We start from the raw sequence: 16,956 nt of genomic DNA on the forward strand, positions 1-16,956 counted from the left end.
GAGTTTTGTATAAGTGTGGAGTATTGGTTGGCCAAAACCATAGAATGTACAGTCTAGGTTGTACATTAATGCATGAGAAATAATAATCAAATGATATAATCTATAATAGGCCATCTTAAGTACACTGTCTTTATTGTATTACAAACTTTTATCTAAGTAATTTAGCCTTTGTTGTAATTGAAGATGTTTACAGTGTGGCATTCTTGTTTGAAAAAATAAGAACAGTACTTCTTCAAACTCTGCAAAAAACGTCCAGAGGACATTAGATTTACACCAACTATGACCACCTTTCATGCATCTATTTTTAGCTTCCTTTACAGTAAATGTATTTTTTTTAAATGTATCAATTCTTTAGTTTGCATTTTAATGGCGTGTGCTGTTGTGATGTATTGTGTATTGTATTTGCCTTAGTGTATGAAATTTTCATCTCAAATTTAAGAAGTAAACAAACAATCAAATATACAAGGGTGAGACTATGGTTAATTTTACCAGTTTTAAACAATTATGATTAGAAATATAAACAATAAATGTATTAAATGATTATATAATAAAGTTGGCCCATATTGTAGTTACGTTGCACGCCCTGTTCCAGAAACGCTACTGTGCTACTACGGAAGAACATTTGACGTATAAACGTATATTATTTATTACTAGGTATTAAATAACGTGTCTTATCATAATGCATCAAGATGCTAAGCTTATTTATTTGTTATGTAGCAGGCCTAACGTTACTAAATTGAATAACTTATGTTAGTCAGCTGAGCTGAGCATAATAAAGACAAACAAGTACTCAATAAATATTAATAAAAGATAAATAGTACAAAAGATAATACAATGTAATAGTAAATATTAAATCATTAAATGTTTGGCAGTAAAATATGACATTCAGACGTTCGAGTGCAACGTCAATTAACATTAGGCTAGTTACATTTAATCAATAGCTACATTAACGTTGGGATTAACGTTAATATCAATGAAATGAAAGTGGTGCTTATAACTAAGGTTAACCAATATTACGTACAGGTGCACAAAAGCGTTGCTGATTAAAGTAAACGAATGTATGTTCCTGTAAATAAGGTGCTCTAGTGCGACTGTGGTGGTAGTGGTAGCGTGGCCGAGTGGTCTAAGGCGCTGGATTTAGGCTCCAGTCATTTCGATGGCGTGGGTTCGAATCCCACCGCTGCCATTAGTTTTTAATCACACTACACTTTAAGTACATTATTTAACTAATTTCATATATAGCAGAGAAAATACACCGAAAATATAGCTTACAAGATACAAAAGAATAAGACTTATTTTTGTAAACTTTTGTATGTCAGTGGTTTAAAGGCTTTACATAGCAGGTTTGGATACAGCAGTGCCACCTTGTGACTGTATGGTTACTACATTGTAAATTGTTTTTGAAGAACAATGCATTTTAATGACTACATAACAGCACTGCCAAACCAGAATAATACAAAAAGACAAAAAGAGAAGCTAAGCCTCTCAGGTGAAATAATAAGACTGGTTGGGCAGATTGTGTTCATGTAGAACCATGACACTCACAGTAAGAGGTTAAGGTTAATAAAACAATGTTTTAGAACCTCTAAAAAATATTGATCAATTTAGTGCTCAAATTAATACATAATAGCAATGACAGATGTTAGGACGCTCTATACTCTGTAATAAAAGATATATGGTAATAAATGAAACAAACTGACAAGAGACAACAGTGGCTCATAACATTTAATACATGACGAGAACTGAATTGAATGAAGTGAATAGTGATATAAAGAGATCAACGATCTAAAGTGACTCATGTTGTATTTGTTGTATATAGTCCTTCAGTGTTCATCTAGATTAGTCTGTGCAGAAATTCTCAGATCCTTCCTAGTAATTAGACTATACATCTTTGGAAACATGAGGTTTCACTGGGCCCTGAGTTTTTCCAAGTACTGTGAAGCCACAAACTGCATTTTCTGGATGGCCAGCTGGGTATCTTCAGGGGATATCCCAAGATGCCACACAGCTCGTACTGAATTTCCAAAATAAGGGCACATGAGAACTTGAATCCCCTGTCCCAGTGCTGCCTCCTCTCCCTCACAAACCTGACCCATGCGGGCACAAAACTCAGAGGGGCTCAGGCCAAGTTCCTGTAGATGGAAACACAGGATGTTTGTCTCCACAGCTGCTGTGTCTACAATGAACAGAGGAGGATCACACTGGAGCAGAGCTACGTGAGGAGAAGAAACAAGCAGGAAGAAGTTACAAGTAGGAGCATTAAGTCAGACAGTTAATGATTACAATTGCACAGACAGAATTGAGTTACACACCTTGAGCAAAGGTTTTTGCATTGCGGTGATCCTCCTGCAGTTTTTCTACATTCTCCAGTAAAGACAGCTTTCCTGCTGCTGCTAGTATACCAGCCTGCCGCATCCCCCCACCCAGGGCTTTACGGCATCGTACTGCCTGGGATATGAAGTTTTTGGGTCCAGCCAGCATGCTTCCCACAGGGGCACCCAAACCCTGTTAAACACTGTGATGTGAATTTGACTTTGCTATGAAATGTTTTATTTGTCTGCATGTTCTTCATTTGTTGTGGCCCTACTCACTGTCTAAAATAGACAATGAAATGACTGAGTATGCTGTGTGTGTTCGTGTTCGGCAGTCTCACCTTGGACAGGCACACGCTGACGGTGTGTGTGTGCTGCAGGATGGTGGATGGAGGCACCCCCTGGGCCACAGCAGCGTTCATCACCCTTGCTCCATCCATGTGAACTGACAGACCATGTTTGTCTGCTAAAGTACGCACCTTGGAGATGGAAACAGACCATGTAAAGGTGACGAGACCTGTGAAAGATACTGGATTGTCCAGTCTATTGTAGTAAGGCAAGTACCACAACTGCTTTCACAAGTTTGTCTATCAGCATGAGCTTTACTGTCACAAGATGAGGTGTTCCTGATTGAACTTTAATCACAAGATGAGGTGTTCCTGATTGAACCTTAAAAACAAATCACACACACACACATGCACACCTCCTGCAGGAAGGTCAGAGGAAGCACGCGTCCTCCCTGTATATTGTGTGTATTCTCCACACATATGAGGCATGAGCGAGGATAGTGGGGGTCAGGGTAACCGTGGCAAATCTTCAACTCCAGCTGCTCCAAGTCAAATGTTCCATCAGGGAGGGTGGTCACTGTGGTGGAGTGGACACCAGCCAACTGTGTCAACACACAAATACACACTGGAAGTAAAAGCTGTACAGAAGAAGATGTGCAAAGAGGCGTAATGGGCCTGACTACAAGTGGTTGCTGCTCAGTTTAACTCACCTGTGCACTCCCTCCCTGCTCATAGATGTGTAAATGGGATAGATCGCCCACAATCATCTCATCGCCACGCTCCCTGCAGTGCACCATCACTGGACAGAGAAATGCATTTTGGTTTCAGAAAATTGATTCAGACACTCCCAATAAAAGGACAACTCACCTGCAATGAGGTTACTCATGGTTCCAGAGGGGACAAACAGTGCAGCCTCCATCCCAAACATATCAGCTGCAATTTTCTGTAACTCTGCAGAAATTTAGAGACACTGTTTAGGTAACATTTCACAAGTAAATTTGCAGGTACGTTCATATCAAATCAAATTCATCTCTGACTTTTGAACTGGATGAGCCATTCCCCCTTGCTTCTTTTTCATGTTAATGGTTATATTTTACTGACAGATTGGCTTCATAAGTTTTGCATTTTGCAAAGTTAATTTCAGGCAGATTTGTAGTTATGGGCCATAAAAATACAACAGACCAAACCTTTCTTTTGGAGATTTTTGCTGACTAGACTGGTTTACTCATTAACCCAATAAAGCATTTGCTCTTCTTTAGCAGACATGAAGCCACCCTTTACTGGAAGGAACACAAAAATAGCAATATGTATCTATTGTATAGGTGCATATTACTTAATGAAGAAGTTAATATTTAAATTAGAACATGTAGCAAAATTGTGTTATATTAGTGCTCTGAATAGTTATCAAACTATTTCAATATACCTACTTTACAGTCCTCCTTGATTCACAGTTATGCAGGAACTATTTTAAAACTATTCATAAATAGGATATTTCAGGTTAATACCCCGCCAAAATGACATATAAGGTATCATTTTTACCATCACTAAGATAAGGCCTTAGGTCTAACCATTTATTGTCGGGTCTTCTCCCATCACATCATCTCCGACTTCGGCCTCCGCCATGGCCCGGCGCATCGCCGGCCCGGGCTTAGTCACCGTGTCGCTGCGGAGGTCCACCACCCGGACGCTGCCCGCACCAGACGTCCCGGGGAACCTGGGTTTCTCGGGGATGTTGTAGTAGCCCCGTGCGGCGGCAGGGACGTTGTGTCGTGCACGAAACGCTTTGCTTGAAGCGACGACACCATGGTTCAAAAGTTTAAATAAAAACGTGCAGGAAAATGACATGGTGCGCCCCTGCTCCTCATATTTATTGTTGGAGTTTCCGTGCTGAACTTTAAATCGATCATTAACTACAAGGAATATAAATGGATGACCTATCAATTAATTACCATGCACAAAGCTGTATTCACCCGAAGGTGGCGCCATTGTATCAAGAAATACTACGTTACACCTGAACCTGAAGTATCAGAAGTTGTTTCAAATGGACAGTATAATCCAGGAAATTATAACCTGTTCACTTATTCTGGTTTTGTACTGTAGCCTACATACCAGATAACAGGATGGATTGCATATAAAATACAGTTAATCACATAATGTACGATGAACCTGCTAATTTTAATTTGTGTTAATGTTGTTTATAAGGAGATTTGGTGAACTGTGAAGCTATAGTTTGTGCTGAATTATATTTAAAAACCAATAGTAAATTAGCTCCTGGCGGACACAGTCTCAGTCAAAATCAGTCATAATGGGCTTCACAAAATGTATATTTATTGCTATATAATTGTACAGGATAATACTGCATTATGCTGCATAGGTGATCATTATATTTTATTTACTAGGGTTGTTAGTACTAATTATTTTAATAATTGATTAATCTGTCAGTTGTTTTCTCAATTAAAAAACAAAAAACTGTGAATTTGGGACAATCAAACATTTGACATTTTTACTTTTATCTATTAAAATAGCTTTTAACTGGAATGACAAATAAACAACAATGAATCAGTTATCATAGTAGTTGATGATATTTTGTCAGTCAGTTCATCAATGTTTACCCCATTTGTTCAGGCTACTTATTTGGAGCATTGATGGATGTTTGCACAGAAAACAACTTCTATGGAAACGAGAATTTTTAAATGTTTTTTCAAGTGTTTTCCCCCATTTTGAATACTGAACATAGTCAGAGACAAACATCATCTATCGTTATCAGTGTCCTTTTGAGTTTTCTGTTTTTTCTTCCAAACTTTCTCAGACAAATCCCTTTAAAAAAGTCAGAATATAATTATTAAACAGCCCTTTCTGTTCAGTATGTTTTGAATTTGAATACAGTTGCCAGTAATAACTCCCACCATGTCCTACATTAATCACACCCCAGTGAGTGAGGCATGCATGTGCGTAAATGTCTCTGTACAGCTGTGGGTGTCTATCTGTTCCTGTGCCAGTGTACATGATGTGTTTGCACCATGTTGTGGTCACAAATGCTCTGAAATATCTCTGACATCCCAGGATTCTTCAGGGGTCACAAGCTTGCTTTGGCTTGACCTTATCCCTGCACTGAGCTGTAAATCAAACTGGTGCACAGACATCATCCATTATCCATTTATAGCGAGAAAGGAGGTGAAGACATGTCCATATACCATCCCTACCCCCCAACGCACATGATATGATGGTGCTACGGGCTCAGGCCCAAACCAAACTAGTTATATCTAGCACAGTTTTTATCTAACTTTTCACTGCAGTGATGGCCTAGTTCCCTTATGCCTCAGGGACAAAGTCAGTATTTGGTGAATAAGACTTGTGGTAATTTATCTACTGTGGACTGAGATTAGGCTTCACGAGAGGTGCATTTCTGATACTCGCTTTACTGAACTACAAATGCTACTGCTACACTCACATAACATCTCGTCCCCTCCCCTACACATTTTGCCCACTCACATGCATATGTATGCTGTCTTGTCTGATTTCAATCACTTGATAAAAGTCCCATTGTGTGTTATCAGGACCACACAGTACTGTAGTTAAAGTTGATCTTGCCAGTAACAGAGCCAGGTTTTATGAGCCATAACAAGTCATCATTAAAAGTCATTAGCAAACATCAGCATCGTAAAGAGGCCACAGTCGGTCTCAAGAGCCCCACAAAAGCCTTCAACAGAGACAGATAAAGATGCAGTGGTGAGCAGGACAGAGCAGTGGTGGATAATTGTGATAAGATGGAGAAAGGGGGGAGACATCCTGAGCAGGAGTTTTTCCGGGATCACTGTTGGCATTGCGTTCTGTAACCTCACACTTTTGTTTGTATGTGTGTGTGTATACACTGCTCTGTGCTTCTGCTTGTGTGTTTTGTTTCTCTCAAATGCCTTCCAGCATTCCTTGCCTGTGCATGGAAGCGAGAGTGGTGTTTTGGAGAAAATATTGAATTAGAGAAAAAGAGGCAGAGAGGGAGAAATGAAGGAGAGGGAGAAATATTGACTTCTTCTGGGAAGGAGCGAGACGGCAACGCCTTTCCAATAACCAAAAACCCACTGGGCTGAAAATAGACGGGCTGAATGAATAAACGAATGTGTTCATCCCACATGAGCTCTTCTCTTTCACAGAAGGAGGGAATGGAGGTTACCCCCCACCTCCCTCCCTCCCCCCCCTCTCTCTCTTCTCCTTCACTGAGGCCATTATTTCTTCACCATGACGAGAGATATTAACTGGAACAAAACAGGTGTTTCTGGGAAGCCTTCCCTCAAATGAGGTTTTTCATACACACACACAAAGACGCACACACACTCCCCTGTGCAGTGTAAAGGTGTCGACATCAGTGCCTGCGAAACAAGAGAAACATCTGTTTCATATTTCACACTACCCCCCTACTTCATATGTCATAGACCATGTGGACACACACACACACACACACACACACTCACACATGCAGATACATTTCTCTTAAGTAGTAGGGGAGGCTTGGTGGTTCCGGTCACTTCACCCAAATAAAAACAAAACAGATTTTCAAACCTCTCTAGTGGTAGCTAACTATGCAGATATACTATATGACCGAAAGCATGTGGACAACTGATCATTACATCCACATGTGATTGCTGAACATCTCATTCCTAAACCATTAAGCACATTTAATATGATGCTACAACAGCCTTACCTCTTCTGGGAAGACTTTCCACTGAGTTTTGGAACCTGGCTGCAGGGATTTTCTCCATTCAGCCACAAGAGCCTTAGTGAGATCCAACACTGATGTTTGGTGTTAAGACCTGGTTAGCCGTCACTGTTTCAGCTGGACAGGGTTGTGGTCACAACTCTGTGCAGGTCATTAAGTTCTTCCACACCAATCTTGTAACGCCATTTCTTAATGGATCTGGCATTTTACAAAGACTGCAGCTAATGATTGTATTCATTATCAATTAATTATTAATTTATTTATCTATTTGATTAATCAGCTAATCAAATGCCCATCAGAGTGTCGCCGAGCTTAAAGTGACATCTTTATATAGATTGATTAGTTTAAACAAAAGACCAAAAACCACAACATTTTTTGTGATTGACAAATCAATGAACTGATTGTTTCAGCTCTGCACTTTACAGCTAAGTATTGTCACGCTGAAACAACAAAAGTGCCCTTCCCAAATGGTTGCAGCAAAGTTAAAGCACACTGTTGTCTAAAACTGTAATACTCCCACATGCGGCAGCAGTTTTTGAACAGTTTCTGTTAGAGCCACGTCAATAGGTACAATGAAAACTCTTGACAACTGCCGTAAATTCTAGCAACCAGAACAATACAACTAGAAAAACAAAAGGATTTTAAATGCTTTGTGTGCTCAAACAAAATTTTACTCTTCTGTTTTTAGCATTCATAAGCTAATAGCTCGAAACCTCTGCACATAGTTCATCTACATGTCTTGAGACCACTGTAAACCTTTTATGATTTGGGTGAACTGTTCCTGTATGCATTGTGGTGATGATAGTTGTGTGACTGTGTGAGGCAGGCTTAACCAGAGCATCGAGATTACCCGCTGTAGTAATCAACTTCAACCACTATTACCTGTGTGTGCACATTCATCGTTCATTCATCCACTGATGACTTCTCCTCTCAGTCAGTTCTCATTTTGTTCATTCAGCTGTAATTAGAGAACACGACCAGCCTGTACAATTTCACTTCCGAGAACAGTTGCGTCTCTCTTTTTCTTAACCTCCTTCTCTTCCATTAATTTACCAGAGCTTCAATTCACCCCTCACAGTGATCCTGTCACCCTCCTGACCCTCTTTTCACTTCCCCTCCTCTTCATCTTCCTTTCCCACATTGCCTACTCCTCTCCCTCTCTCCATCTCTCTCTCTCTCTCTCTCTCTCTCTCTGGGAAGTCACGTGACTTCTCTGAAGCTGAGCCCTATAAACCAGCAGTACTTGGGGGGCTCAGTGCCTATACAGCTCTCTGATTGTCTCTTGCATTTAGATGCTGTTCACTGCTGGGCGCACACACAGCGGACCCCCTGTTTCCCTCTTTCAGGAACAAATCTGATCTTTCACATAAAAAACAGACAGAGGGAAGGGGGGTCAAGTGTGTGTGTGTGTGTGTGTGTGTGTGTGCGCGCACGCACACACGCACACGTGCAGAAATGCCACCTTTTGCAGGAAAAAGAATAGAACAGTTATTAGACCTTAATGAGTGGGCTGTTCTGACAAGGTGAAATTATTTAAGTGTGCACACACGTAGGCAGTAGGCTGAGCAGTGCCTTTGTTTTATGTTGGGGGATGCATGCTGTGGCAGGTCAATAGCTGAATAGAGGTAGAGTGCTCAGCTTTGGGGCTTGTTTAATCCAATTGGATCCTTGTTGAGACAAAACAGAGTAGCCTGTTAGTTACTGGCAGAAAAGTGCTGCTGTTCATGTTCAAAATATCTACTTTGCATTGAAGGCTTTTGTCATTTTGCAGTGAAAACCTTGTAAAGTCTAGTGTACCATTTAAGCAGTTCTGGTCTTGACTCATGAGAAACTTTTTTGCAGAGTCCTGGTGTTTATCAGACATTGATATTGGTCATTGGTCATGCAAGGGTCGCCAGAGACTGAGACCCTCCCAAACATTTTTCCTGCTGCTGTTAATTCATACACTCAGAAATGTTGACTTAGAATGTGTGAGTGAGTGTTTGTGTGTGTAACAGAATGACTGTGTCCTGCAGGTAAACAGAGGTGGGAATGATTACTGTAGCTACAGTTAGTGAAATGCTTATGCTTCTACATTATTTCAGATTGAAATGTTCTTATTAACACACCACTGCCGTGACTCTAGGTTTGGTAAAGTTGGTCGGTCAGTCCACCAGTTTTCCTAGAATGAAATATCTCAGCACCTAGTGGATGGATTGCTTTGAAATTCTGTAGAGATGTCAGTGGTCCTCACTGATGAACTCTAAAGACTAGTGAGCCACTAACATTTCATCAGTATTCATTTATATTTACGGTACAAGATTAATTGGCACAAATTTTTGTACAGGCGTTGATAATTATTAGAGGACAAATCCCAGTGTCCTTTTCACTAGCGCCACCATGAGGTTCACATTCTTGTTGAAATGTCTCACTGGATGGACTATTATGCCAGTTGGTGCCATGTCCAAAATCTGTTTACACTAAAGGTGTTTCCCCATGTTCATTAGCTTTAGATTTAGTGCACAAGCAGAAGAACGGTATCAGTCTTCCTACCTAACACTCCACAGTGATGTGACTAAATGTGTTTCTCAGTTGCAGTTTTCATTTGACATGTAAACTGGACTCTGCTTACAGTGAGCACTTATACTTTTGTTACTTAAATGCATTTTAGTGCAAATAAATTGCTACTATTATACCACAGTTCAACTGTGAATGCAAGACTTTTAGTATCTTTTTATTGTCACACTGCTGCATTTTCTTGGGCATGATGTTGGGCATGTCTTGTACTACTGTAGGTAAACTGTAGGTAAGTCATGGATGTCAGAATGAAGGAAAACCCCTCACCCACCACATATGTGTGTGCTTACGCTAGTGCTTGTACTCATTTGTCTGCTGCAGTCTCACACTGAAATATTTTGCAGTCCTGTTTGCTGGCTAAGGGGACACAGTGACACCTGAGAGCGTTAGAGGGTTTGGTCCGAGTCCATGCTGTTACAGTAAGTCATTTGGCATCTGTGCTTCTTTGCCGCTATGCTCACATAACTGAGAATAGAAATAAAAAACAACAGAAACATTTACCTCATAGGTGAAACAATGACTCCTGCACCATGCCTCACAACTGCCTTTTACAAACAGTTCTGTTTTCAGATCATCCCAGGTAGCTGTCTTTGTTCTTCCCGTCAGGAACAGCACAGACACACCCATCTGTTAGGCTGTCCAGGTGTTACGGGAAACCATTTCAGTGATGTTTTTAAGTGAAAATACAGTTAGTCACAATGAGTTTCAAATGCTGCAGAGGGAGGGGTGCACTGGGGGGGTGAACAGTTGGCTTAGAAAAATACTGTGGTTTGAGTGAGTGTTTGCGTGTTTGCATGTGTCACAGTGAGATGGTCAGTGAGTGCAGGTCAAGGCTGTGTCTTTACAGGCTTGTGCACACACACAAATACATGCATGCGCGTACACATTTTTGTTTTTGAGTGCATCTGTATGCTTCCCATATGGTTTTTATTGATCCATGTCCCGGTTATACCCCTTCTGCTCCCTCTCGTTCTCGCTGTCTCACTCTCTGTGCGCTGATGGTGAAGGAATGATGGAATGCTGGAGGGTAAATCTCTGGTTTCCTGGAAGCTGGTCTGACTTTATCAGAAGCGGCTGTGACAATACTCGAGCTGATGGGCCAACCCAACATCTTTCCTAGAAGTGTCGATCAGCCAACAAAAAGCCTTCCTGGAAGAAATAATCAACAAACTGGAGACCCTTCCTGGAAGAACAATGTGGATTGCTGGTTGCAGGGCATATCCCCTTTAGTACTCTTTTCACCTTCTGTGCTTGACACAGTTTTAACTCATGAGCTCAGGAATGAAATTAAATACTGTTGACACATAGATCTTAATCAGACTGCAAGAATGTTTTTGGTCAAACCAGCTCACTTTTAAAACAATCTCCACACTGAACTTGCTTCACATTTCTTCTTGCTGCATTAAAACATGATGGTAAAGCTTTGAGCAGTGGTTCCCAAACTTTGGTGTGAATGTTTTGATTGTTGGAAAAAAAAAAAAGTATAAAAACCTCCAAATCGAGTACAGTTTTGTTTGAGAGCCGGGTGTTGTGCTTGGCCGGGAGGCTGTTGACAACTGTTGAGCTGGACACAGCAAATCATTACCCGAAAAATGAATCATGGTGGAAAGACTTTCTATGAGTGTGTGAGATTCACAAGAGGATACAGGCAAAATATTCCAGCCCCACTAACCAGGCAACTATGGGGAACATAAAATGAGTCACAGTGCGCTGAGCTGGCTTATTTGGACAATGTGTGTATGTGAAACTGGATTATTCTGGTTGGATTTTGGGAAGAAGACACTCATTTCTGTTTGTCTCTTGAACTACATCACTTTTGTCTATAAGTGCACACTCAGTCTTCCCCTCATAAACAAATAGTGTCACCCACCCACATTTTCACACACACACCAGCATTCAAACAGCAACTTTAGAAACACATTTTTTCCTGTAAGTGTCATAGCATAATAATGAACTGTAGAGCTGAGTTTTTTTAAATCATTGTAATTACCTGAACTGAGGTAAGCTCTAAAAACAGTTATTATTGTTGTCCTCTCATTCCCACAAAGATATTTGAATGGCTCATATCTAGATGTGTGTGTTTGTGCATGTATTTTTATGTTTGTGTGGACAAATGTTAGTTTGTGAGAACATTTTAGCCAGTTCTTAAAACTTGAAAGGATTGTTTGAGGGTTAAGATTAAAATTAGGTTTAGGCTAGGGTTAAGGTAATGGTTCTGGCCTAGTTGTGATTGTTAGAGTTAGGGGCTAGGGCATGTATTATATCGATGTGTCCTTACAGCTATAGAAATACTGATGTGTTTGTGCTGACTAGTTTAATGTACATATGTACCATATTGTCAGTGAACTTTACTACGTGGTAACTGTCAACAGTTCAGTTTCACATCACTTTTCTGCATCATTTTTGTGTATTCTTTCTAGATGGAGTCTCCTATCTCTCTTTCTCTCTCTCAAACACACACACACATCACATCCACACTCACACACAACACCCTTCGTTCGCTCTTTCTCAAACATACACTAACATCAGGCAAACCATAAAAACTCAACTCAATTAAAGTGCCTCTTTCCTGGAAGTCAGCCTCAGACAGAACACTAGGTATGCAGGGAATGGGAACCGTGTGTGTATGTGTGTGCACGCTTTGGTGCTACTCACACTGCAGGGGCCCAAACCTGTGCACACACTCAAATTGTGGGGACTGGACGCTGGTCCCCAAACATGTAAATCACTGAATTTTAGAGTGCTTTAAGGCTGAAGTAAGGTTATGCAAGCAGCAGTCTCCAGGAAATGAATGCAAGTCAGTGTATAGTCCCCATGAGGAGTGAAAACAAACACACACACGTGTGCGTCTGTGTGTGTGTGAAAGAGAGAGAGGGAGGAACATAGAAATGAAGAAACTCACCTCCTTCTTAATTTTGCCAGCAGCAATCTAGCTAGACCAACCTCTTACACACCCACACATACTCTGCACTGGCTGCACACTTAACCCACAACCATAAATCTCCCCGTGGACCCTTTCACCTATTTGACCTCTTACACACACACATGCATACTGTATCTACACTCTCTAGAGGACACCATCCTCTCTCTGCCCCTCAGGCAGGATGTATAAACCCCGCTGCATTCCTTTCCAGTTAGGTCCAGCCCAAAGCGAGCTTTCTGCACAGCAACTGCTGTGTCAATGTATGTGTGCATGCCTGTGTGCGATGACATTTACTGTGTGCTTCTGGGAATCCCTTTGTTTGTGTACTGTGTACATCTACAGGGCATTTCTGACAAGCCTTGTCTCCACCCATTCCTATATGCGCTCTAATGCCTATAGAATTTGCCCACTATGCTGTTGCTGAGAAAATACAGAAGTGATGATTGCAGTCATTTTAACCCTATGATGAATGTGCGTCCTGTGGTGAAGCTCTTTAAAGGCCTGCCGACTCAATAAACACTGCTTTGTTTAACTAGAAAGTGCCATTTGTCAATAAATAATCTAGTTGTGGGGCTGGGCATTGCTGGAATACAGACTGCCTTACAATACATTACAGCAAGTTAGAGCTTAAAAAGCCAATATTGACTCAGTGAAGTCAGGAAACAAAAGAGAAGCAGTGAACGAGGCGAAGAAACAGAGAAGTAACACACAGGGCAAATGCATTGACTTTTGTAAAAATAGTGCTCTTTAATATAAATTATTGAAATATGTTAGAAATATAAATATGTGCAATGCTCCTTTTCATTTATTTTTTTGTAATGCTTTGTCTTTTCAGATATTACAACTTGTATTTCGCCAGACCAGTGGCTTGCCTTTTGTCAGTCTTTATAAAAGACAAATGATTCACATACATGTGTGGTCTGATGGTGTGACACATGTCAAAACTTGATGTGATGTGAGAAAATAAGGCTGAGATTTGACCAAAAATGTGTTTCACTGTGGTATAAAGTCAACAGCCATATGATGTGACAATCCGACCAGTCCAATATTAGCACTGGTCGAACACAGACCAAACGGTTTTGATCAAATCCGAGTCGTGTTGGTTTACAAAACGCTTTTTTAAAAGACTTGCTTCAGGGAAGTTTTGTGTTCCCTTGACATTCAGACTTGACTGTCCACTCCTGCTTCAGAGGTAACTGTGGAAGGTAGATGGGGCGAAAAGCCTGTCTAAAGTTACCATCCACATAACAGTACATTTCCACTCTTAGACCCTTCATCAGAGGTGATTTAAGAAATCCAGGAGGGAGACAGCAGACACTCAAACACACCAAGATGTTTTTACAAAAAGAAATAAGTTTGAGATGACAATGTAATGTTAAGAAGAAATCAGAGTGAGAAGATCTAAAACACAGATTTAAGACTCAGCCAAAATGTTCTTTTTTCACATGGGGCTTCTTGGCAAACCTGGTTTTATATTTAGAGTATCCTGTTGAACTGTATCATTTCCCCAAAGTCTGGGATATCAATCATGTCAGTGGTTTTTGTCTTAGCTGTATACCAGTAATGTCTCCTCCCCGTTCTCCCCCACAATAGCCCCCTCCTTGGTTTTCTGTCCCCTTCAGTTTGCTTTTCCTAATCCCATTTCCTGCACTTTATCATTCTACCCCTCTCCTCACACTTTCCCACCTCTCCAGTCTATAGGATCATCATAGTTGTCATTCACCAAGGTGCTTTACAGTGTCACTGACATTTTTCCAGCTAGTCTGGATAAAAATAAATTCTGATGTTTCATTTGGTCCTGTGCCCAGGCTTTTGTCTTGGTAACAAGCTTTTGTCTCTGCTGCAGCAACCTGTTTTCTGTCACCGTCAAAGCGCACATGCAACTCAAGAAACAAAAAGTCGAGGGCAGGGAATATGGTAATGGAGGAGACACAATAAATGAAACAGGAGAGGGACAAGATGCTTTGTAAGCCTTTTTTTTGTTTTGTTCCCACACTAACAAAACCTACATGTAGGCCTGAACCTGTGTGTGTGTGTGTGTGCACAGAGGTAGTGTCCATGACCACCCCACTCCCCTCTATGAGGCAACATTTGCGGGAAACAGCAATGGAAATGTGTACACCACCACAACACACAAATGCACACACACTCAGACAAACAAATATGTTCTCTGCTTTGAGCCCCTTATTTGGACTTTTGACTTTTCTCTGAAACCCGTTCGTCCTTAACCACCCCTGAGCCTTTGTGTCCTTTGCTGTTTTTCTCTCTGTCCACAGTAATCCAAAGAGTTGTAAATGTCCGGCTGACAGAGGAGAGGAGAGGGTTCTTCTGGAGCACACTAAGCCCCTCAAGGATCACTGGTGGTGTATCGATCATGTTGTCACTGTCATCATTAACAATGACCAATCAGGTTAATCTTCTACGAGGCTCTGCTCTGCGTCTGAGTCAGTCACAGGAAACACTGACCTCTGGCTTCATCTGCCATTCACTCTAGTGGCCAGTTTTTGCAAGGCAGGACAGACTGGGTAATCGTTGGTTGTCCAAATCACACTCCTCATCACAGAACCTAGTTCGGTGGTGTCCATCAGTGTTGAAACAGATCTGAGATCAGCTGATTCTAACCAACAGGAATAACTGACCTCACATCTAAGGCTAACCCCGGTCAACTTCTGATGGCACACATATTCACGTAAGCACCGAGAACTGGCCTGTGCTGTCTCCCATGCACCTGGTCCATGTAGTGGAACCTGTGCTGTTCCTGTCAGTCATATGGGAGCATCGTACTCCTCCAGGAAGTCTCTAAGTGTGTGCGGGAGCTGCTCGGCTTGCTCCGACCCCCCCAGGCCTCTGCTGTTCAGGGTCCTCCTGCACATGTGCTGCAGGGACGAGAGAGAAGTTGAGAGCGGTCGCCGCAACTCCAGGGGGATCCTCTCCCCGCCGGTGTGGATCAAATAAATGTTCCGTCCCTTCATGTCTGCCTCTCCTGAATTACCCCCACATGCCCCTTCTCGATTTCTTCCAGCATCTGGCCCTTTCCCCATGTAATGTGCTATAAGTTTCAGCACGCAATCAAACTGCGGGAGCTCTTGGGTGTTTTGGGGGTCTGGCTGTAAGAAGAAGCCGCCTCCCTCGCTGTGAATTCGCAGGTTCTTTGTTCCTCGCGCTGTCTGGACAGAGAGGGTGAAGAAGTGGTGGTGGTCTGAGGAGTCCCGGATCAAGAAAGTTCCAGGAGGTTCAGAGCGCAGCAGGGAGCTGGCCTCCCGTCCCCCTACAGCCCCCCAGTAAAACCCACTTTCCTGAAGCTTATGCAATGCACGCATCACCTAAAATAGGTAAGAGAGAAACCTCTATTATTAATGGGTTTTCAGCCAAGGGTGAAATTCTGGACTTTAATAACACATTCAGCAATTTCTCTAAAAACTCAGGAGTGACTGACCTGTTGGTAGTGCGCATGTGAACTGAAGGGCTTGTAATGATGTGGGGTAAAGCTGGACCCCTGAACCCTGCCCTCCGGAGGGGGCACACTGCTCATGGTGAGGGGGTTGTGCCCACCAAAGGCCACCACGGCGCCATGGCCCCCTGCCTCTGCCTGCTGGTCGAGAGGCAGGGGGCCCAGAACAGGAGCGTTGAGGCTGACAAGAGGAGGAGAGTTTGGGGCAGGGGCAGAGGAGAGAGAGGGGGAATAGGGTGAGGGCGGTTGGGTCACACACCGGGTCCAGGGCCCCGGGGCAGAGGAGTCTGATGCATCCAGAGAGGGGCTGGTAGAGAACACCTACAGACAGCTGGAGACAGGGCGCAGGAAGGACAGCGTCCACATTAGGCATTTTCTTCAATATATAGACTAATACACATGCAAAAGCAGGTAACCATACAGTGTCCTTACACTCATTCATAAGCAGTGACATAAATAAATGACCACTCTGCAACGCTGGAGTTCTCGGTTTACCTTCATAAAACACAGTTACTGTTACTCTGGCAAATGGATAAGGCAAGACTGGGCAGCGCACAGTTTATATTTAGTTTAAATGAATCCTCGCTTACTCGCACGAGACTGCTGCTGCTGCACCGTGCAGCCAGACAGCAACTGGATCCTGATTGCTTTCAATTGTCTTCGATCGGGCGGACCGCAACAAGGGATTTCAGAAACAGGGTCATTGTGAAAGA

General features: G+C 42.1%; 2 protein-coding genes and 1 non-coding gene across 4 annotated transcripts; 1 reads left to right on the top strand and 2 right to left on the bottom strand.

Annotated features, from left to right (window-relative positions):
• The first annotated feature begins 1,104 nt into the window (after positions 1-1,104).
• On the top strand, positions 1,105-1,186 carry trnal-uag (transfer RNA leucine (anticodon UAG)). The gene has a single exon. It is a non-coding gene; the product is annotated as a tRNA-Leu (tRNA).
• Positions 1,187-1,348: 162 nt separating this feature from the next.
• On the bottom strand, positions 1,349-4,540 carry tha1 (threonine aldolase 1). 2 transcript variants are annotated; one of them, XM_020605259.1, is made up of 7 exons: positions 4,168-4,539; positions 3,467-3,550; positions 3,310-3,398; positions 3,016-3,201; positions 2,654-2,791; positions 2,313-2,505; positions 1,349-2,212 (listed from the first exon to the last, which is right to left on the bottom strand). In XM_020605259.1, exons 1-7 carry the CDS (start codon positions 4,442-4,444, stop codon positions 1,908-1,910), a joined length of 1,272 nt encoding a protein of 423 aa, XP_020460915.1. In that variant the 5' UTR covers positions 4,445-4,539; the 3' UTR covers positions 1,349-1,907. The 2 variants fall into 2 exon arrangements, with proteins under 2 accessions (XP_020460915.1, XP_020460916.1); XM_020605260.1 differs by lacking the exon at positions 3,467-3,550 and having other exon boundaries at positions 4,168-4,540.
• Positions 4,541-13,533: 8,993 nt separating this feature from the next.
• socs3b (suppressor of cytokine signaling 3b) lies at positions 13,534-16,563 on the bottom strand. The gene is made up of 2 exons (XM_020605357.1): positions 16,229-16,563; positions 13,534-16,115 (listed from the first exon to the last, which is right to left on the bottom strand). Exons 1-2 carry the CDS (start codon positions 16,322-16,324, stop codon positions 15,558-15,560), a joined length of 654 nt encoding a protein of 217 aa, XP_020461013.1. The 5' UTR covers positions 16,325-16,563; the 3' UTR covers positions 13,534-15,557.
• Between the last annotated feature and the right edge of the window lie 393 nt (positions 16,564-16,956).

This window comes from Monopterus albus, unplaced genomic scaffold (genome assembly GCF_001952655.1).
Source record: "Monopterus albus unplaced genomic scaffold, M_albus_1.0 scaffold69.1, whole genome shotgun sequence".
NCBI classification, from domain to species: domain Eukaryota; kingdom Metazoa; phylum Chordata; class Actinopteri; order Synbranchiformes; family Synbranchidae; genus Monopterus; species Monopterus albus.